This window comes from Tenrec ecaudatus, chromosome 4 (genome assembly GCF_050624435.1).
Source record: "Tenrec ecaudatus isolate mTenEca1 chromosome 4, mTenEca1.hap1, whole genome shotgun sequence".
NCBI lineage: Eukaryota > Metazoa > Chordata > Mammalia > Afrosoricida > Tenrecidae > Tenrec > Tenrec ecaudatus.
The window spans coordinates 56,523,883-56,547,730 of record NC_134533.1 but is presented as its reverse complement, the minus strand read 5'-3'; the positions used below and the strand labels follow the sequence as shown (position 1 = coordinate 56,547,730).

General features: G+C 44.9%; 1 protein-coding gene across 1 annotated transcript in view; it reads left to right on the top strand.

Annotated features, from left to right (window-relative positions):
- Positions 1–23,848, top strand: part of SPON1 (spondin 1) — a 355,481-nt gene that overhangs the window by 141,726 nt on the left and 189,907 nt on the right. Inside the window, exon 4 of the mRNA XM_075546022.1 lies at positions 17,696–17,769. Within this exon, the coding sequence (XP_075402137.1) occupies positions 17,696–17,769 (74 nt within the window). The remainder of the gene's footprint in view (positions 1–17,695; positions 17,770–23,848) is intronic.

Below are 23,848 nucleotides of genomic sequence, written 5' to 3'. Positions count from 1 at the left end.
CGTTGCAGATGGAGCGGAGGATGTGCAGGAAATGCATCATTTGACAGGAGTTTGAGTCTTCAGAAGCCTTGGTGCGTTTTAAAGATATTTCGCTGTTGGAATTTTGTCTCCACACAAAATTGAATTTGCTTTGAACTTCAGTTAGTCTTGAATAAGACTGATAATAAACCTCTGAGTCTCGCCCAGCTAAAGCGTGATGCTTTAATGTTGAGGAAACAAGTGGCAACGTTGGCAGGTTGTGTTTTGTCGGTGGCTGGGAAAAGCAGGCAGCTGTCGTGGAAGGAGCAGCCTCTGAGAGCAGCTGAGAACATAGAAGCCACCAGATAAAAGTAAGTAGCTGCACCGTTAAAGTAGGTTAGAGGTTTTAAAAAATCCAACCTAGTCTTCAACGGTGTGCAGAAGTTACTCCGTTCATTTTTAATTTGATAGTTTTAAGGAATTTTTTATTTTACTTTTGCTTCTGGTCATAAAGATCTTTGTTATTGCTGTATACAAATAAGTATTTTGTAACATTTGGAAAATGGAGGCTATCCAAGGTGCCAATGTTCTGCCAGTTTTAATAGGGTACATTGTACAGCTGAACTTACAGTGACTGTGCAAGGTTTGTCTCCATGCTGTCATTTGTAATATATTTTGTGGATGTCTTTGGGATTAAAGTTTTGGTTTATAAATTGTTTTAAAAAAAAGCATATAAAGATATGTAGATGGGCCTCTATCCCTTCCATTATAAATTATATATACATATATGTATATACATACACACATACATATAGTTATACTTCTATAAATAGCTTTGTCTCCTGCTTCTTTCTTTTTGTTTACAGGAGTAGAAAGCCTTGTCTCTTTTCTTCTGAGGGACTGGTGTTTTGAATTGCTGACCTTGAGATGAACAGCCCAACGCATACCCACTACACTACTGCAGCTCAAAGGATATTGGAGAGACTCTAGTATTTACTATACAGAATTCTGAATCAATAGATTACACGTCTCTCTCCCATAAAATTGTCAAATATTTGGTGTCACACAGACTGTCTTATTCTTTGTATCTCCAATTCCAAACACAGCTTTGTGGCACTTGTTATGTTAACCAAACGCATTAGTAACCGAGTCTCCTGCTGGTTTTAATACCTTTCATATCTAAATTAGTTCCTTTAAGGCACAACTAGTGTTCTTATTTTCTTTTTATGTCTCTCTTAGGAGCTCTGGTGGTGCTTTTGAGTAAGTTTTCTTTAGACCGCTAATCACAAGGTCAGTGGTTCAAATCCTCTAAGGGAGACAATTGTTCCTGTAAAGATTTACAGCTCCAGAAACCAGATATCAGGTCAAGATGGGTCAGAATCAACCTGATGTCAGTGAGTAGGTGAGTTTGGGAGTGAAAGCAATTCCTTGTGAATTTTCCATTGGATTTTTGGCAAGACAGAGTAGCTCGAATAGTAGTGCAAACTGACAAGATATGTGCTATAGCTGAGCTCCACATTTGGATGACAATAAAGAAAAGGAAACCATGGTAACCTTGTTATTCCCAGGGTCATTTTTAAAGAAGAAACAAACTGAGCACTAAAATAGGTCTTAAGTTCATTGGACTGTTAACCTGAAGTTCAGCAGTTCAAACCCACCAGCAGCTCCACAGGAGAAAAATGGGACTTTCTGTGAACTTAAAGATTTCAAATTGACACTGGTCTGTCAGTTGTGCACACTGTGGTGGCTTGGGGATGACTGCGATGCTGGAAGCTATCTCACTGGTATTGCAAACGGCATCAGGGTCACCCAAAGTGAGCACATTTCAGCGGAACTTCCAGACTAAGAACAGATGACAAAGAAGGACTCATGTCCCCACTTCAGAGGAAGTAGCTGTTGAAACCTATGCAGAGCTTCGAGACCATGTCAGACACTGAAGGCATAGTGAATGGAAGCAGAGCACTGTCAGAGATCGTGCTGGAAGGTGGGCCCTCAGGTTGGAGGGCACTTGAAATGAAGCTGAGGAAGAGCTAATGTCTCAGCGTGGAGTCGCCATGGTGATGTGAGTCCAGTAAAGCCTATGGGAGTGGCGTCTTCGGGATCTTCATTTGCTGATGGAGCATGACTCCAGGTAGAGAAAAACAGTTTCAAAAATCTGTTAATGATCTTTTTTTTTTAATCTAATGATCAAAACTTGGAATGTGAAAAGTATGAATCTAGGAAAACTGGAAGTCGTTATAAATGAAATGGAACTCATAAAGATTGATATATTGTGCATTAAAGAGCTGAAATGGACTGGTATTGGTCATTTGAATTAGAAATTATATAATTATGCCGAGAATAACACAATCAAAGGCATGGCATGACATTCATTGTCGAAAAGGATTTTGCAAAATCAATTATGAAGTACAGTGCTGTCTGTGATAGGATTAAATCTATCCACCTTCAGGGAAGTCCAATCAATACAACTATTATGCAAATTTATATAACAACCACAAAAGCTAGTGATGAAGAAATTGAAGAATTCTACTAACAACTTCAGTCCGAAGTTGATCAAACAGGGAATAAAGATGCATTGATAATTATTGGCATTGGAATGCAAAAGTTGGAAACACAAAGGAAGGAACCGTGGTTGGGAAATATGAACTTGGTGAGAGAAATGAAGCTGGAGATCACATGACAGAATTTTGCAAAACTAATGACTTGTTCATAGCAAACACCTTTTTTTCAACAATACAAAATACGATGACTATACACATGGACTTCCTCAAATGGAATACACAGAAATCAAATTTACTATATCTGTGGGAAGAGACACTGGAGAAGCTCAATATCAGCAGCTAAAACCAGGCCAGAGGCCTACTGTGGAGCAGACCATCAATTGCTATTACATAAGTTCAAGATAAAGCTGAAGAAAATTAAAACAAGCCCATGAGAGCCACAATATGGCCGGGAGTCTCTCCACAATTTTGAGAACATCTCAAGAAGAGATCTGACACATTTAACACTAATGACAGAGACCTGATAAGCTGTAGGAGAATGTCAAGAACATCAGTCATGAAGAAAATAAAATGTCCTCTTTAAAAAAAAAGGAAAGAAAGAAAAGGGCAGAGTGGGTCTAAGAACAGACTCAGAAACTTGCTCTTAATGATAGAGCCGCTAAAGCAAATGGAAAAAAAGATGAAGTCAAAGATCTGAATCAAAAATTTCAAAAGGAAGCTGAAAAGACAAAACCAAATATTATAAGAAATGTGTAAAGATCTAGATTACAAAACCAAAACATGCCCAGCACATCTTAAACTTAGAGAGCTGATGCCATGATTGGTTGAGTTGGCTCCTTAGACTAGATCCATGGCCTCCCAGGCCCATGGATGGCAGATCTGCCAAGAGTCTCTCTTTAGTGCATGACTCAGACCACTGCAAAGATTGTCACAGTTGCAGACTCAGCCTCTGGAATCCCAAATTCAACTCCAGTACTATCTTCTCCAAGAAATTATCTAACCAACTTCATTCCTACCAACAATTCCCCCAATGCTACCGCCACCTCTACTTGATCCCAGCCACTTCTGTCCGACTTCTGAATTACCCCAGCAATTGTAGATAATTTCTCAACTAGGGCTCTAACTGACGAACCCTGGTGGAGTAGTGGTTACATGTTGGGCTGTGATCAGAAAGGTCCACAGTTTGAAACCAACACTGTGGGAGAAAGATGGGGCTTTTTACTCTGTAAATAGTTTCTTTTTTTTTTCTTAATTGTTTTATTGGGGAGTCATACAACTCTTCTCACAATCCATACATACATCAATTTTGTAAAGCACATTTGTACATCCATTGCCCTCATCATTCTCAAAACATTTGCTCTCCCCCTAAGCCCCTGGCATCAGCTTCTCATTTTCACCCCTGCCTCCCCGCTCGACCCTCCCTCATTTGAACCCTTGATAATTTATAAATTATTATTTTGTCATATCTTACACTGTCCAGCGTATCCCTTCACCCAGTTTTCTGTTGCCCATCCCCCAGGGAGGAGGTTATATGTAGATCCTTGTAATCGGTCCCCCCTTTCCACTCCGCCCTCCCTCCACCCTCCCAGTATCGCCACTCTCATCACTGGTCCTTCAGGGATCATCTGTCCTGGATTCCCTATGTTTCCAGTTCCTATCTGTACCAGTGTACATCCTGTGGTCTAGCCAGATTTGTAAGGTAGGCTTGGGATCATGATAGTAGGGGGAGGAAGCATTTAGGAACTAGAGGAAAGTTGTAGTTTCATCGTTGCTACACTGGACCTTGACTGTCTCGTCTCCTCCCTGAGACTCTTCAGTAAGGTGATGTCTAGTGGCCTACAGATGGTCTTTGGGTCTCCACTCCGCACTCCCCCCACTCATTCACAAAGATATGATTTTTTGTTCTGATGATGCCTGATACCTGATCCCTTCGACACCTCGTGATTACACAGCAGCCTTCCTTGTGCTTCTTCCTTGTGGGCTTTGTTGCTTCTGAGCTAGATGGCCACTTGTTTACCTTTAAGCCTTTAAGACCCCAGACACTATATTTTTTGACAGCTGGGCACCATCAGCTTTCTTATCCACATTTGCTCACTTCGCTGAAGACAAATGGGTGCATAAGCAAATGTGGCGTAAATGGTTTCTTGTCGTGAAACCTCACAGGTGTAGTTCTACCCTGTTTTGTAGGATCCCTGTGAGTCAGCATCGACTCATTGGAAGTGAGTGCGTTTGAGAGGGCTCTACCACACAGCGTGTTGTGAGAGTCATTCGAATGTGTGCCTGTGTCACATTTGGCTCCTAAGTGATGCCAGGCATATTTTCATAGGCATGGTTTTCTTAGGATGGTATAATTTAGCCTTCATCTAACCTTACTGTACCTTTTATCACCAGCTCATCTCAGTAGCCTTATCATGAGCCATCACTTGTCTCAGGGCCTTTAAACATGCTCTCGTATCTGCCTAGAAGATCAGCCTCACTCTTTGTCCACTAATTTATCTCTCAGATCACCATTCAAGTGGCCCCTCAAATCTTACTCTAGTTAAATTCTCCCTTTATTTCCTCTCCCAATGCATTTATCTTGAATTCAGTGTAGCTTCAGAAAAAGAATTGTCTTTATTTGTTCCATGTCTTTCTCCTGTCTTGGAGGATCTTGTGTTCTTGTTGTTGATAGTTGGCTTCCCGGGACTAGCATAGGGGTTGGAAGAAAGTGCCAACCATCTACTTCTGAAAAACTCAGCCCCGGAAAATTCTATGACTCACGATTCTACTATGACACACATGGGCTCATGATAAGTCAGAACGACTAGGTGACAGCTGGAGAAAGTGTACTCAAATGTACTTGTTGAATGAATGATTAAATGAATAAATGAAGCTAAAGCACACCACACCACAAAGACATAGCTTAATTTGGATACTTTGAACATCCTAAAGTGTCCCCAGGATCTCCTCAGGCCCATCATAGGTCCAAATAGAGGTCCGTGCATGGTGTGACCAAACAGCCAAGTAAAGATCATTATTTAGTTAGAAAAACCCACTTGAGAATTGACCAAGGTGGTCCCACTGGCTGTCTCAGTTGTAGGTAATTTGCGCCAAGGAGAGATGTATGTTTTCTTATTGTAATTGCAACAGGCAATGAAGTATTACTGCTATCGGTCAAATTTATCTTCCCTTTTAAAACCCAATCCCAACCTACTGAGAAGATTCTGACTCTGGCAAGCCCCTATGGTACATTTCTACTTCACAGGGTTTCCTTGGCTGTATTCTTCATGGATGCGGATTCCCAGGTCTCGCCTTTGTAGCAGTGTTGGTTAGTAGAAGAGCAGAAACTCCTAGGGCCATCCAGAAATTTTTGTTTTCTACTAAAAGTAAGGTTTTCTGTTTCTCTGGCTGATTTCAAGTTTTCCTTTCTCTTGAGTTTTCAGGTTGCTGTGTCTTGTTGTATATTCCTTCAGTTTATCCCATCTGGAATTCCCTCATGTCTTCTTCTCTCTCTCTCTCTCTTTAAATATCTTTTACTGGGGTCTCTTACAGCTCTTATATCAATCCATACATCAATTTTATCAAGTATAGTTGTACATATGTTACCATCATCATTTTCTAAATATTACTTACTATTTGTGCCCTTGGTATCAACTCCACTTTTCCCCCCTCCCTACTCACCTCCCACCCTTTATAAATTATTATTATTTTCATATCTTGCATTGAACGCTGTCTCTCTTTACCCACATGTCTGTTGTTCATCCCCCTTGTGTGTGTGTGTGGGGGGGTATTACGTGTCCATCATTGCAATCGGTTCCCCTACCAATCCTCCTCTCCCCACCTTCTCCCTACCCTCCTGGTATTGCTACTCCCATTTCTGTTCCTGAGGGGTTTATCTGACATGGATTCTATGTGTCATCAACCCTTATCTGTACCAGTTTACATGCCAGTCTAGCCAGAACTGAAGGGCAGGACTGGGATCTTGATAGTGGGTGTGCAGTGGGTGGGTGAGGAAGTCTCAGATAATGAGAGGAATATTGTGCCATGCACCCTGGTTGACTCGTCCCTTCCTTGTGACCCTTCTGTGAGAGGATGTCCTATTGTCTACAGATGGGCTTTGGGTCTTTGCTCTGATCTGCCTTGTTCTCAACAATGTTTTTTATTTTGTTTTGAGTCTTCTTGGACCTGTTACCTGTTCCTATTGACACTTTATGATTGCACAGGCTGGTGTGCTTCTTCCATGTTGGCTATTGCCTCTCTACTTGATGGCTGCTTATTTAACATCAAACTTTTGAGACCTCAGACACGAAATCTTTTGATAGCCGGGCACCATCAGCTTTCTTTGCCACATTTGCTCATGCACCCATTTTGTCTTCAGTGATTGTGTCAGGAGGGTGTTCACTCAACTTCTTGAATCTATAGGTGTATGTCTTTCATAAACCTGGGGAGGCTTTAGTTATCATTTCTTCAAGGATCTCAGGTGGCACCGTAGGATAGCCATTGGACTGCTAACTGCAACGTCTTCAGTTTCACCTCACCAGATATTCCTCAGGACAAAGGTAAGACTGTCTGGTAAGACCATAAATATTTAAAGTCTCAGAAACCTTATGTAGTATCTATATGAGTTGCAATCAGCTTGGTGGCCGTGGATTTGGTTTGGTTGGTTTCTTTAGTTTGTCAGTTCCATTCTCTGTCTCTCCTTCTGACACTTATGGCACAGTTGTTAGATCTTTGGCTATAATGCGACAGGTCTCTGAGGACCCATTAATTTCTCCAGTTTACTTTCTCTCTTGTTCAGATTGGATCATTTCTATAGTATCCTCTCCAAGTGCGCATATCCTTTTCACCCTGCTGGTGAGCTCATCTCCAGTTTGAAAATTCTCCCTCTCTCTCTCTTGGTATCTGCTATTTCTTTGCTGAAGCTTTAAATAGTTCAATTTGCACCAAACATATTTTTATTTACTGTTGAAACACATGTATTATGATCGTTTTAAAATCTGAGTCAGATGTTTCCAATATCTCCAACACTTCAATTATGGTATCTCCTGGTTGTGTTTGCTCAAGTTGTGAATCACGTGGTTCTCAGTACGACGTTCTATTGCATCCTAGACATTTGAGATTTACCTTCAGAGAGTCTGGATCTTATTTAAGTCTTTGATTTTAGTAAGCCTTTTCTGACACTGCCATTGGGCTTTGAAGAGTGGGTGGAAGGTAGTGGGTGTGGTTATCAAAGGGCAACATGAGCTTTTCTTGCATGTTGAACCTGTTCAGTACAAGAACCTACACGGGTGATAACATGGTACAGAACTAAATACCTGCACACACAATGGAGTCAACTGAACCTGGAGAAATCTAAATAAGACTGGAGAGTGGTAACTATGTCACTATATTAGTTATGATATACTATAATTTTACAAAATCTTGCCAATTAGGGGACTCTGGGCAACATGGACAAGAGATCTTTCTGTATTTTTTTTCTCAAAACTTCATGTGACACTTTAATGATCTCTATAGAGTTTCTTTTAAAAGCCACTCTTGCCCTCCTCTGTCTTTTGTTTCAGTCAGTGCTGTCCATCACTATTCCTCTCTCTGGTCATTGGTGTGTGTGTTCAGGGGTCAGTTAACTTAACATTGTCTGCCTCGTTCTCTCATCTGTCAAGCATAGTGCCTGCCTGATGGGGTTGTTGTGAGGATTCAATGCATTCATATGGGTAGAAGAATGCTTTGTTATTAATACACAAAAAATAAAATATCTAACAGCCAATCTTCCTGCCCCACGTCTGGTATGTTTCTAAATTGGATGAATGTACAGACAGCATGTCTCAGAGCTCCTCCATTTGCAGAGCCCATCTCCCAACGCAGAGCTGCCTTGCCGCCACCACTGCCTCCTCTGTGCAACCTTGGCCGTACAGTTAGGCACTGTCCCTCGGCCCCGTGGGGCCCCATTATTGTGCTCAATATTCATTTCCAGTTATCTTTTCCTGTTTCTCATTTCCCCCGACTGGCATAGGAGCTCCTTGTTGGCAGGCATCATCTCTTATTCATCTTTAATTTTCAGCTCTGAATAACGTGCCCGGTACAGAATAAAGGCTCAGTCAATGTTTGTGAGCACTCTGTGACAGCTACAGGTATCCTTGCTTTGCAGTGATGGCAGGCTGCTGCTGCTGCTGTGGTTGTTCGTGCTCCATCAAGTCAGTTGTGACTCATAGGGATCCTGTGTCCAACAGCCGGAAGCGCCACCTCCTGGGCAGGCATCCTCCTCACACCCGTTGCTAAGTCGAAGCACACCATTGCAGCCTCGTGTCACCTCATCTCATTGAGGGTCTTCCTCGGTTTGCACTGGCTCTATTTTATCAGACACAGTGTCCTTCTCCGGGGATTGGTCCTTTTTGATAATATGTCCAATGGATGCAAACAGAGTGTCACCATCCTCCCTTCTAAGAAGCATGTTTGCTGCACATTTCCCCCGAATCGATCTGTTCTCCGAGTCTATGGTGCAGCCCATATTCTTTCCAACACTGTTGTTCAAGTGCAGCCATGCCTCTTCAGTCTTCCGTCATTGTCTGTCTTCTCCCTGCACATGAAAACACTGTGGTTCAGATCAGGTCCACTTATTCAGAGCCCCTTAATCCTCTCTTTCTTAAACAGTGCTTTCAAGTGGTATTTTGCAGCAGGTCTGTCATTCAATCTATAGCTTTATGACCCCACACATAGATTGCGAACTTAACATGGGACACCAGTCAGGATGGTTTTCGGTGCCTTACAGATAAATTCTGGAGGTAAGCTTGCAGTGTTCTCCCGTGGGCGTCATACCACAGACTGCCAGGATGCCGATGAACTCCTGGACCTAGCCCCATTTCCTGAGATCTGCCGCCCTAACTCCATGCTAGGGGTTCCTTTGTGTCTCCTAGGAAGAAGACATGTTCAAGTTCTGTCCTTCTGTATACGTGAATGTGATCGTATCGAGACAGAGTCTCTGCGGATGCAGTTAGTCAGTGTAGATGAGGCCTTTCCGTGGTAGGGTGGGCCGAATCCATTCTGGCGAGGGTCCCTGTGTAAAGAGAAGGGAAGAGCCAGAGGCCGAGGGAAAGCAGGTACGTGAAGACTGCGGCAGCGGCTGGAGGCTTGCAGCCACAACCCAAGAGATGCAGGAGGTTACCGGCACCTGGAGAGAGAAGCAGGCATCTTCCCTTGAAGCCGGCAGAGACGAAGGGGCCCTGCCAACACCCTGAAGGCAGTCTTCCAGCCCCTGAATGGTCAAACCATATGTTTTGGTGGTTTTAGACCATGCAGTGTAGGGTTCTTTGTTAGAAACAACCAAGGCCATCTAAAAATTAGCGAGAGTTTCCGTTTGGGGAACTTGCCATGATCCAGACTGTCGATCATGAGAAACTCCCAAAACTAAACTAAACAATTCGTCGAGTCGACTCTGGTGCCTCATGACCCTGTACAGCTGAGAACTCCTCCTTAGCGGCTCCAGGCCTGTACATCTTTACCGTAGCAGACAGCAGCATCCTTTCCCTGAAGAGTGGCTGATGGATTGAACCACTGAATAAGCGCCCACGGCTTACCGGACGGCACCCCCAGGGCTCCTAGGGGATACAAGCAAACTCTACGTGTTTGTTGATTCATTTGAGGCTCTAGCCAGGTGATCACTGGGCCGGCATCCCTGTGGAGTAAAAAGGCAGATGGCCTCAACCCCTGACTCTATTGCCGTCGCTGGTTTCCTGGATCTTTCCAGAGTTTTGGTTTTTTCTTTCTTTCTTTCAGTGGTCAAAGAGATGAAATGTTCCTCATTATGAACCAGGTTAAGTCGATGGAAAACCTCCCTGAGATCATAGCGATCCTTTGCAAAGCCTGTCAGGGAATGCTCGGCAGTGGGGAGTGGGAGTGGGAAGCGAGTTGGCAAAGATCATCTGAAAGCCACACACTCGAGCTTCCTTTTGCCCATTTACTGTCTCTGCCAGAGGCAGCTGACCAGGGTGGGTGCTCGCTCTCCTGTCTCCACAAGCAAGGGGAGAGGGAGGCAGACCTGAAATCCATCCGAATAACAACTACAGTTTATGAAGCACTTAAGATGTCCCAGGCACTTGGTTGGGGTGGTGATTTCACAGTCGGGATGGTAACGATCGTGGTCACCACATAGAGGATTTACTCTGTGTGACAAGCTAGATTCAGCGCCTTCCCCGAATCATCTCTTTCCAACAGCGGCCCCGCTGCTGACTGTGTATGTCCTGTTCTCTCCCAAGTCTTCTCACTGTCTAGGTCTCCCTGCCCCTTTTGGGTAAGAGCAGGACTGCAGCCCCTTTACAGCCCCAGACAGCAAACCCACAACCTTAGCGGGCTCTAGCTTCACCCCAACAGGCTAATTCTTCCAGGGAAAAAGGCCCGCAAGGAAGCCAATCTCTTCAAACCTCAAAGGGACACACATCGGAGAGGCTCAGAATAGTGCTTCTGGAAAGGCTCCTTTAGGTTTAAAAGAAGACTTTGGGACTCATTAGTGAGATACTTAGAACCTTTATATCCCAAAGTTTGAGAAGCTAACATACTGAGAAATTTAATTTAGATTTCCTTAACACGCTCTCTCACGATAAGAAGCATTCGGTATAGAACTGCTGGGCAACAGGGCTGCCAAATTGCAACCCAGAATGGGAGAGATTTGTCATTTTGAAATGCTGAGGGAATTCTTACTAACAGCTTTCTCATCTTGTAAAGCTATTATTTTTCTGAACTATCATGTGATTTATAAATCTCAGCTGAATTTTATACTTCTGATGAGAGAAGCCGCAGAGGGAAATGTATTTGCTCAGAATATGAAAGAAAGTCTTGCAGGCGTTGGCCCAACGGGGAATGAAAAGAAACATCTTCAGCAACCAAACCTGTCCAAGGCTTGGGTCTCTGCCCGAGCATTTGCCAGGGTATGGTAGGCCTACCAACATTCCAAGCGGCTGTACTCTCCTCTCCAGCGACACACTTGCTCTGTGAGTGGTACCAGCCACCCCAGATGCTACAGCCCTCAACTATGCACCTAGCCCAAACCCAGACAAACCAATTGCTGTTCAATCCGTTTCTACCCAGAACGACCCCGGTGGTTTCGGAGTAGGACCACCCTCCCTAGGGCTTTCAATGGCTGGGATCTTTTGGAAGGAGATCAGCGGGTCTTTCTTCTGAGGTCCCACTGGCTGGATCCAAAGGGCCACCCTTTAAGGCAATAGCTGAGTGCTTAACTGTTTGTGCAACCAAGGGACTCCTTACGTATGCACCAGTGAGTCCCCAATCCTTGCTCCCATCTCCTCACCTCTCTCCTGATGGACAGGTGCATCTATCTAACTACCCTGGTGGCATAAAGGTCAGCAGTTCAAACCTTATGGGGCAGACCTGCTCTGTCCTCTAAGGTGGCCTGAGGCAAAATTGACTTGGCAGCAATGGGTGAACCAAGCACGAGACATATCGCCATAATCATGTCTCCTGGGCAGCTCAATCTCAAATCCTTCCCTTCGCCCCCAATCCCGATCCTACTCTTGGAATCCAAGTTTGGAAATATCTATCCCCCAAATAAACAGCCCCATTGCTCTTAGATGATTCTGACTTGCTGCCACCCCATAGGAGAGATTGGAACTCTTCCTTGGGATGTCTGAGACAGTCAGTCCTGAAGGAGCGGAGAGCCTCCTCTTTGCCCTCTGAGTGGCGGTAGGTTTGAACCGCCTGCTTTCTCCCACAGCACCACCAGGACGCCCTAGAGGAATAAGGGAACTGCAGCCCCGGCTGACCAGAAGCTGACAGCCTAGCTCAGTAGACAGGACAGCAGATGAGTGATGGCATGAGCAGGCACTCAGTGCTGTGGGGGAGAGTCTCGCTAAGAGCATGGCTCCTCGGGAAGGCAGCATGACCACAACAGTGCTGTAGTTGGTTGAGTGACGCATCACGTTCACGAGACATTGAATAGTGTGGGGATTGAACAGGATGGAAGCCAGATCACCGGGACCACCTATTCTACAGCTGATCTGCACACCATGAAGAAAAGACAAAGCCCAGGCAGGAGCATGTGTGCCAGTCTCTTCACAGACAGCTTCCAGTGATCATATCCCAAGCCGACCCCTCAAGTTCCATTCTCCACAGTGTGCTCCGTGGGATATCCAAACAAGCACAGGGAAATTCAATTTGGGGATACATTTCATCATTACATTTCAGTTGTCCTTTATATCCATGTTGTTACTGCTGTTAGATGCCATTGAATCTGTTCTGATTCCTAATGGCCCGTGACCTTCCGCTCCACTGAAGGCAACACCCATCAGCTCTGCGTCATCCTCACAATTGCTATTGTGTTTGAGCCTATTGTTGATGCCACTGGGGTTCTTTTGTTTTATTTTTTTCTCACTGCCCTTCTACTTTACTCAGCATGATGTCCTTTTCTGGGGTCTGCTCCCTCTTGAGAACGTTTTCAAAGTATTTCAGGCAAAGCCTCAGCATCCTCATTTCTCAGGAACATTCTGGCTGCACTTCTTCCAAGATAGACTTGTTTGTTCTTCCGGCCGCCCATTCTTCACCCACCCTGTAACGGAAATGCACAGTCTCCTCCACTCTCCCTTATAGATAGAATCACTTTAATCCTTACCACCTCTCTGGGAAAGTTCCTGAACCTCGCTGCATCCTCACTGTTCAATAAGGATAAAACTTGTGGGCCACACCCTGCTTCCCAATTCCTTTGAAAGCAAAGCATTTTGATGGGTTTGCCAAACAGAATTTTGTTGTGATGTCCCCTCTTAGTATGCACATCTTTCCGTGTTGCTGCAGAATCTTGATGTGCTTCATTATAGGAGGGTTATATAATCTATAGCATAGAACACCTTCATAATTATATGGTATAAAGGGGACCCTCGTAGTGCAGTGCTTTAAGCACTTACCTACTAACCAAAAGGTTGAGTGTTTGAACCCACCAACCACTCTTCGGTAGAAAGATGTGGTATCTGATGCCATAAAGAATCCAGCCTTAAAAACGCTATGAGGCAGTTTTGCTTTGTCCTGAGTTCTGGCAGTGTAGCACTGCATTGCTAACCGTAAGGTCAGTGATTTGAACCAGCCGGCCACTCTGAGGGGAAAATAGGAGGCTTTCTACTCCTGTGAAGATTTAAAGTCTAGGAAACCCAAAGGGGCAGTTCTATTTTGTCCTATAGGGCCCTCGGGAGTCGGAATCGACTTGGTGGCAGTGGTTGGTTTCAGTTCATAGGGACACTCTGAGTTGGAGCTGACTGCATGGAGATGAGGAAATGACATATGTGCCGTATTAACTTTCTACTTTGAATTCAAGCCATATCTGGGCCAAGATTGAGGGTTTAGGATGAGGAACTTGAGGACCTGTAACATACATCAAGGGTAGCTGATGAGAGAAAATGCACATGAAGTATCCTCGCCTTCCTTGATTGGCACATTGTAAGATCTCAGAAAATGGCGAGTATTCTTGAAAAAGAAGCACTTGATGCTTCCGCATCAAGGAGTGAAAGGAGCTGAGAAATCTTATAGGAAATGCACGGCCCCCATCTCTGGCCTCCAACATTTTTTACAAGCATATTTTTGGAAAACGTGTGGCCTATTTAATTTTTCTAACGGTGATTATCCCTTCAAATCACAAGTTTTCCCATTGTCCTTTTCACAGCAGGAGGCGGAGCAGCAGAGTATGTGGTGCAGATGCCAGAGCAGGCTGGGCATTAGGGATGATGAGACTTTCCAGATGGACAAAGAGCAGGAGGGTGATTCTGGGAGAGGAGACAGCACAAGCCTCCAAGAAGAGCAGGGTTATGCAGAAGGGGGATAAGCCTCACTAAATCTGACTGCACGGTGTCTGGCAAGAAACAGCGATGAATAAAACCATAAAACCCAAGGGGTGACTGAGAGAAATTCTGAAGAACCTTGAATACCATAGTAACGTTGTGTTTCATCTCGTGGATCCGCAGTGTTGCAACCATGTATTAACAGAACTTGATGGAAACGAAATCTAATTTGCATGAGAGCTTTGCACACTGTGACCACACAATAGCCCATTTTTGTTCTACGTCCAAGCTCGCTTCCAAAAGGGAAAAAACCTCTCATCATCTCAGCCCTCAGGATGCCCTCCTGAAAGAGCCTTCGGCTTCGGTGGAAGAAAAGGCCATGTGCCAGCAGCCCTGGACCCATCTCCTCAAATCACCTCACAGCGCCTTCCCTCGCTGAACTTGTTGGTCCTTCCATCTGCCTGCTCCTCTCCCCAGCACAGGATTTGGCAAAGTCTACCTTTCCCTCTTACCTGCACCTGCTGCTCTTGTTGGCTACGACTCGTGATGTCTCAGTGCAGGAGGGGATCGGGCTGTGTGATCTATCGGGTTTTCATTGGCTGACTTCCAAAAGTAGATCTCCAGACCTTTCTTCCTAGTTCAGCTGAGCTGGAAGAGCCACGTCTATAGCACCACACAGCCTCAATGGACCAGAGCCTGGGAGTTGCACCTGGCTGGGAATTGAAGCTGGGTCTCCTACGTGGAATGAGAATGCTATCGCCTCAAACAAACAAACAAAAGGCACTGAGTAGATTCCTACTCACACTGACCCTGTGAGTTAGTACCCACCCTCTTTCAAATCTAATCCAACGTAGTCAGAACCTCCGGTGCTCTGCTTGGTACTTCGATATTTCACCCCATCGAGAATGGGAAATTGCCCCACCTGTCTTGTTCACTACTGGGTCCTTGGGGCCTCCCACAGCCTGTGGCCATCAAATATGCCCCCCCCCCAAAAAAATTCTGCTGAAATATAGATCCATAAGTATTAGGGGAAGTAAAAAGTATTGCTATTGGCGGCTCCAGTTCATATATGTTCCTGTTTATTCCAGTGTGTGTTAAGACAGAGCTCTGCGATCGTGGTTGACTGCAGACAGGTTCTCTCAACAATACACTTGTCTCCTTAGGGTGCTTTCAAGTACAGTCCAGTCCCAACTGTGATGCCCGACAGTATATGCTGGGCCACCTCAATTTGGGTCAGAGAAGTCAGATCCGAAGATGACAGTGGCTGGTTGGGGGGATTCTGAAGGAGCAATCTTAATAGATTTTATAGAAGAACACAGGCAATCATGAGGGTTTCTTATGAAAACGTTTTGAGGAAATTGAAAGCTGTGTCAGTGAGGGAAAAAACGGCCAGGAAAGTTGTATCAAGAAAGATTTTCCCCACAACAATGCACCTGTTCATTCTTTGAGAGTAGTAGCAAGGAAGGTGGGGAGGGGTCAATAAGAAAATTTTTTTCTCTATCCACCCTACAGCCATGATCTCCCTTTTCAGACTTCTTTTTGTTTCCCACACTCAAAGGGCATTTAAGAGGAACATGATTTGAGTCCCTGAAGGATGAGGAAACTGCCCCTTTGGCGTGGTATACATTGAAGCACACAGAATTCTTTGGAGAAGAGTTGGAGAGATGGAAACACAGCGCTCAGAAGTATATAGACCTGGATTGAAGAGATGTCAAGAAACAGACAATAGCTTCATATTTTGATATTTTTTTCAAATAAAGGTGTCTATGATTTTATAGCAATACTTTTTTTTTAACTTACTCTCACATAACCAGTTGAGGAAAGGCAACTTTGATTGAAATGAGGGTGATGGCAAGAGCCTTTGGTTGGAGCCAAATGGGGACCCTGTTCCCAGTTCCCAGGGTCTACTCACAGTCCTGCATGGGAGTCCCGGAGGCACTTCTCTGTGTGGGGAATATTAGGGAAGGCGTTATTGTAGATTATGGGATGCTCTGAAAAAGGATGTGTGGCTTGGGGGTGAAGTGTTATTCTCTTGGTGTGAAGAAAGTGTCCAGCTTAATGATCAATAGAAGGGATAAATGATCAAAGTAGCTTTGTGTAGACAAGAAGCATATTTCATTTATTTGTTTCACCATCTCGTCTCTCTTGGGGAGGGAAAGAACATAAAAGACATCTGTCGGCTTGTCTGAATTGTATTCCTTCGTGCAAGGGCCGCAGGGAAAGTAAATCTTTCTCTGGAAAGGCATCTTGGCATTGGCCCGGGCCATCCAGAAATGACTCTGTCCTCAGCAGAGTCACGCACACTTGGGCCCATTCCTGGGGCTGAGATGATGGGACAAAAGGAAGACCTTGTGACGCTATCACTTGGTCCCCACAGTCAACTGTAACAGAGTCACCACCAGTTACCTCTGGATCGAGTCTGAGTTGCGGCAACCCCATGCTGACCTGTGGCAGCTCCACACGTGTCAGAGTAGAACTGCACTCCATGGGGCTTCCAGTGGTTAGGAAGTAAATCACCAGACCTTTCTTCTCAGGTGCCTCTGAGTGAATTTGAATCTCCAACCTTGCAATTGGCAGCCAAGTATGTCAAGGTTTGCATCATCCAGGGACTCTGTAATATAGTCCTAGGATCACTTGATCTCCTAAATACGGCAAATGGGAGTGAAAATTACCCTCTGATTGAGTCACACTGCCAAAGAAAATCAATAGAAATGGCCCAAGGTCCCTTGGCACTGTCTCAATTTTAAATGCCATTGACTTTCAAATTACCGGAAGACCGGGTTTTCGGGATTCCACCTCTGGGTGCCTGGCGGGAAATAATGAGCAGAGGGGGTTAACGCAGAAATGGCCTCTCTTTGCAATCCCAGATGAAAGAGAAAGCCTGCACTGGTCAAAAGTAAGTCACTTTTCAACCTCTGAATATTCTTTCCAAATTCTGAGATCCTGTGTCTGACATGTTCAAGAGAGAGCGGTAACAGCGGAAGTTGTCTTTGTTCAGAATGTAGGAGACAGTTTTGTCTAGACTTTCAGGAAAGATGTGGAATGACATTTTCGGAACAAATCAAAATATATTTTTAAATTCCTTTCTTCCCACCAGGAAGAGATTTGACGTGCTCCTATGACTTGAATGGGCCGATCTATAAATGGCCTCCATTGTTGGATAGAAAAAGTGAAAGCAAATCATTGAGGAAATGGACTGAAAATGCCCTGAGTTCACTTTCTGGCCTACGTGATTTCATCACTGCCACCACCGATAAAACAGCGAGTGTTTATGCAGTCCTTTCTCGGTAGCCCCGACAATCATGATGTGCTTTCTTATGTAATCTTCGGAGCAGGCCCACAAGGCAGGTGTGATCATGACTCCAAGTTTTAATGACAAAATAGAGGTACACGGAGCTGGGATGCCTAGCCCAAAGGTGACCAAGCAAAGACCAGGGGTGACCCCCAAATTTCCCTCCTCACCACCCCGCTGTGTCTTCTTTCCCACAGGGCCAGCATCGTACAGAAACGCATCATTTATTTCCAAGACGAGGGCTCTCTGACCAAGAAGCTTTGTGAGCAAGGTAAGAAGAGCTCGCTGGTTGGGGCAGCGGAAGATGGACAGAAGGTGGCCCATTCCGTCCAAGCCTTTGTGAGAGGAACTGAGGCCACGGGGCTTCGTGGGCGCCTCTGAATTCTGTTGCCTTAAGTAGCTCCGATTTTTAATCTGGCTGTGTGCTCCAGATAATTGGATCCGCCGTGAGCTCTCATTACTCGGCTTGATTCCCTGGGTGGAAGATAATGTACCTATATTGGTATCGTCTTCTTATTTTTGTGAAACAGTGATTATTCTGAAGAGGTTCCTTAGAATAATTCACAGGACTTAATTAAGGAATGCGCAATTGTGCACCTTTATAAAGCCTGTAATGGGTCTCTGGAATGCTCACTGCAGTAGAAGTTGTTTGGTGTCCGGGCAATGTGGGAGAATTTTCTCCAGGGAAGACCAGCAGGGGATGGGAATGCAAAGGGGATGTTGACCTTGTGATTTCACCACGATGGCAAATCCAGACCTTACTTGGACAAGCCCATCAACCTCTCTACTCCTTGGGGTGAAGATACGCTAACAAAAAGATACCGACATTAGACGAGTGGCCTTGATTTAGGATAGGCCTAGGCTGGGATTTGAGGAGCCCTGGTGACACTATGGGATACTCATTGGGCTGCTAATCACAAGGTTGGTGGTTCAAACCCACTAGCTGCTCCGCTAAAGAAAGATACTGCTGCCTGCCCAATAAGAAGCATTTCTACCTGTCCTACAAGGTTGCTATGAGTCAGAATCCATTCAAGATGACAGTGGGTATGGGGGCCAGGTTTGAATTCTGCTTCTGCCCTTTCTAGCCAGGTGCCCATCTGACTTAATGTCTGTCAATACCGGGCCTTCTTCCCTGGGCACACAGTAAACGAGTGCCAGCTCTTGTCAGCTGGATCTGAACACTGATTGATTAGTCTGCCATAAAACTAAATACTTAATGATCTAAATGTATTTATAAGTTATTAGAGAATTGACAAATAGAGAGGGAGCCTTCTGTTGTTATCCATCTTAACTAGCTCATGCCTATTCACCTTTGCGAATCTTGATTTGCCTTTCGAGCAATAAATGTTTCAAGAAGAAACGATCCTATCTGGCATAGACACTAAAGAAAAGAAAGGTTGATAAAGGTCTCCTGAGAAAATCACCACTAATGTTGCTTAGTTCGAGGAGCCCGGGTGGTGTAGTGGTTACGCATTGGGCTGTGATCGTCATGGCCGGCAATTGAAAACCACCAGAAGCTCCAAGGGAGAAAGACGAGGCTTTCTACTCCCATAAATGATCACAGGGTCAGCAACTCGCCGGGGTGCTATGAGTCAGCCTTAACTCAATGGCAGAGAGTATTTTTTGTTCTGGCCATAACCCAGGCCCTGTTCTAAACATTTCACACGCATTAATCATGCCATTGGCCCAACTCTTTATAACATCCGTATGTTGCAGATGAGGATCCTGGGCACAAGGTTTTACATCTCGTGCGCAATGTCATAGAGCTCATGGTTGAAAGCAAGGCTTGACTGCAAGTCGGGTGTCTCCAGAGTCAGTGCCCTTACCTACTGACTTTCCAGCAAGGAGCAAATATACTCACATATTCATGCCCGTGTGTGTCATAGGAGAATTGTGCCCCAGTGGGCTTCTGACTCATTTTTCTGAAGCAGATCTCCGGGCTTCCCTTTCCAGGGGCCACCGGTTGAAATCAGACCACTAACCTTTTGGTTAGCAGCCAAGTGCGTTTATCATTCTTCTCTCAAAGGAACTCTCTCTCCATTTCATAGCTTGCATCATTGGCAGATCACTGTGTTGTCTCCCTATAGATGAGCAAAAGCAGAAACTGGGTCCGAAACAGTTGCTTGCTACAGAAAAGGCAGAGAGATTTAGATCGCCCATATGAGGGCCATATCTGCCCCAGGCCGAGAGACGAAGTCACCTTTCCCGACATGGGGGGGTCCTTCTGTTGCTCTGAAGTACATGCAGCCTTTCTCCAAACAGGGAACATCTCAACTGAGATGTCTTAGAAGAAGTACGTGCTCCTTAGAGGCAAGGATCTTGATTTTGGAATGACAACCATATTCCTGTCCTCCCTCTGTGAGACAGTACCTAGGAACCCTGGGTCCTCACTCACTGCCATCGAGTCTGCTGACTCCTAGCAGTTCCATAGGGCAGGGTAGAACTGCCTCTGTGAGTTTCCGAGACTGTAACTGCTTATGGGAGTAGAAAGCCGCATCTTTCTTCCCGAGGAGCAGCTGGTGGTTTCGAACTGCTGACCTTTATGATTGCAGCTCAATGCTTAACCACTATGCCACTAGCTACCTGAGTTAGAGGTCTGAATATTCTGAGTCACACATTTACAGGCCAGCTCCTGGCCTGTGCCCATAGTCAGGTACCTCTGTGGTTGGTTCTGTTCGTGTGACTATCAGAAGACAAGCTTATTTCCTGGATTGGAGCTTTTCGCTAGCACCCCTGTGTACCGACAACAATCATGAACTAAAGTGCACTTTCCAGTGATTCCATCTTGTTGTTCCAAGCCTTTGTCTAAGCTGTGAATATGCTACAATTCTGCAAAGACAGTGTCAATAAAATGGCCTTGCAAAAAGCTATCACTTAACAGACGGAAAGAAATTCTAGCAAAATGATTGCAAATGCATCTGGATCAGAAGACTGCTTTCAAGGGCAACTTGTTGTTGTTAGGCGCCAGCTCATAGCAACCCTGTGTCCAGAACACAACATCGCCTCGTCCTCATCAGCATTGGGATGTTTGAGTCCGTTGTTGCAGCTACCGTGTCAATCCATCTCCTTGAGAGTCTTTCTCTTTCTCACTGACCCTAGGTAACTCAGTGGCCAAAAGATGACCCAGCAGGACCTGAGCTGTGGGATTACTAGGTGTCATTGTAGATGGCCCCAGTGACAGCAGACCTGCAATGAAATGCATTAGCAAAATAGGTTACACTAAGAACGTCTTTGAGATACAAACATAGAACACAGAGACTTTTCTGAAAGGTATACGCCCACTTCATTATCTCTAGCTCTCACTAGGGCCTTCGTGTTGAGTCGAATCAATTCTGTCAAGGCACAAGAGAGAAAATCATGTACCTGTTATTCCCCCCCCCCCATTGAAGTCACTAATCCACAGGGGGAAAATTAAGAACTGTATAGATGAAAAACTAGAGCCATGTATTGTTTGTTTTAAAGCACCATAAAACATTTGTTCACAGTTGAGAGCAGAGGAGAATTTAGTCTGATCCAGAACGGAATAGTACTAAACAGATGTGCACACGCATGCCAGGTCACGGCCATCTAAGGGGGAGACAACGCGAGGGAAAGATAAAGGACAAAGCAGGGAAGAGAGAAAGCAGGACGAAGGCAAAGCATAGAGGGAGAGAGGAGAAAAGGAAGTGTAAGACGGATGTGTAGAGCTGGGCAAGAAGGGTCCGTCAGGAGATGCTCCAGGACCTAATATCACCATAAGGGACCTTACGCTCTGCTGCTCTAACTTCCCTTATCCATGGCCCTATAAGATTTTTTTTGTCAGTAGCAACTAGCATACCTGTTTGGTTTTGTTTATTTTTTTATTTCAAACTTCTCACTGCTCTCAAGTCTATTGTGACTCACTGTGGCCCTATAGGCCAAGGTAGAACTGGCCCTGTGGGTTTCTGAGACCATGAACTCTTCATGGAAGCAGAAAGTCTCCTCTTTCTCCCGAGGAGCAGGTAGTGGTTTAGAACTGCTGACCTTGTGGTTAGCGGCCCAATTCACAATCACTAAGCCACCAGGGCTCCTCTAGTTCAAACCTAAACATTTATTTTTTTTTAATCGGAAATACATTTTCCTTTAGAATTCTAATAGGTGTATTGTGAGTGTGCACTTCTGTGGCCTTAGAAAGATCTTGAAGTTTACTACCCATATTTTTGAGAAGGTAAAACTATCAATCTTTGGGAAAAAAAAATCCTTGGTTCCTCATTTAATAGCCCCAGGTGACGTTACAGTCGAAAGCATAGCTTGTATCGCTTAGTTTTGAACCCCTGATTTAGCTTTGTTTTGTTTTATAGCACAATTTATTAGAATGAGGATGCAAAAGAAGAAATCTTGAGAAGATGCTGATTTATGCTACCTGCTTTAAAATGAAAGAACCATGATGGTGCAGTGGTTAAACATAAGGCTGCTAACAGCAAGATCAGCAGTTTGAAACCACCAGCTCCTCAGTGGGAGAAAGACAAGGTCTTTCACTCCCTTCGAGAGTTACTCTCTCAGAAACTCACAGAGCACAGTTCTGCCCTGTCGTACACGGTCACTATGAGTAGGAATCGACTTGATGGCTGTGAGTTTGGCTTACTACACATGTGGAGCCTGGTGGCGCTGTCAGGTAAACACTGGACTGATAACCACATAGTTGATGGTTCAAAGCTCCAATGGAGAAAGACGAGTCTGTTTGCTCCTGTAAAGATTTACAGCCCCATCAGCTCTATATTGCAGTGCTCTGTGTCAGAATCAACTTGATAGGATGGGTTTGGGTTTGCTTTTTTTTTGGGGGGGGGGGAAGGTTGTAAAACATGTACATTGAACAGGACTTGTTTCCTTAGCTCTGCAGGTGGTTCACACAGGAAAGGAAAGCTGACCTTCTTGCACATACAACAGAGGGGACCCCCCCCCCCCCAATAATAATACTCTGGCCTCTCCCAACAGTCCAAGAAGGAGCTAAACAGTGATTTCTGCTTTAGATTATTTCGGACGTCTCTGGGGCTGTTCAGAAATTTCAGAGCGAGGTAGGGAGGTAATTTTTGAAGTGCCCATGAAATAGCAAAACTAGAAACCACAACAAAACCTTTTTTTTCTATCTCTAGTGTCACCACACACCTGGCGAGGGACCGTCTTCCTGGGGGTAATATGGCGCAGAGCTGGACAGCATGGACTCTGGATTCAAAAGGGCCTGCACTCTAGTCCTGCCTACCCTTCCTAACCCTGTGACCTTGAAGGAGTTACCCAGTCCACTTCAGTGTGTTGATCTGTAAAGTGGGCATAATCAAAGTGCCCGTCTCTTGGCATGATTATCGCTAAATTAGGCGATAGATAGAAAAGGATAGGGAGACTGGGTCCTTTGTGGTTATTGGTACAGTGCCCTGTATTTTGGGCTCCATCCTAGAGCCCAGATTCGACTTCTTCCACCCACCACTGACATTGCCTTCCCAAACCAAATGACGCCGGAAAATTCCAAAGACTAGACTCAAAAAGCACTCTTCCTGGCACGCAGAAAGATGTTTATGCCCATTGTCACTGTTCTTTGTACAATATTGTAGAATAAATGTCCAACTTGCAACCAAAGAAAAAAAAGAAAGAAGAGAGCATTTATATTAATACAGCTCGAGGCATGGAAGGAAAAGCACTTGAAGCAGGTTGCATCTGTAGTCATTGTTTTCATCTCTCCGGAAGCCAGACTAAAAGCAACAATGCACAGTTAGGGGTGTGGGCTTGATGATCGGAAATACTGAATGTATTCATGTAATCTCGCTTTCCCCACTTATCAGCTATTCACAGCTAAAAATGGGGGTGGAGAGGGAATCTCCTTAAGGTTTTCCTGGCTGTGTCTATACTCAGAAGTAAACCTGAACTTAAGAGCATATTTCCAAACTCCCTCGGCCCAGGAACGCCTCAGAAAGCTTGACAAGAAGTGACATGATGACAGACCTGTGCCTCTCTCTTGAGCACTCCTTTTTCACGGTCAACAGTCGGTCACATCTCTGCACTTGTCTTCCCTGCTCTCCTTCAAGGTGACAGAGATAATTCTTGGAGAAAATATTCATATATGCATCCTTCTTAAAATTTGATGCTGAGATCCCACGGGGGCGGGGGGGGGGGCGGTGGACAGGCAAGGAGACCCGGACCCAGAAAGGAGACTGGAGTCAAACATTACCCCTGGTGCCCCAAGATAGTCACCTCTCAAAATATTCTGCCCCGTTGGTCCCACAGGTCTCCTCGGATTATGAAAGGAAGTCGTCCTGTTTTTCTTTACTTCAAAAACATTATGACCATATTTACAGGTATTAAAAAATCCCTTAGAACTCAAGTATTAATCAGGTTCTGTC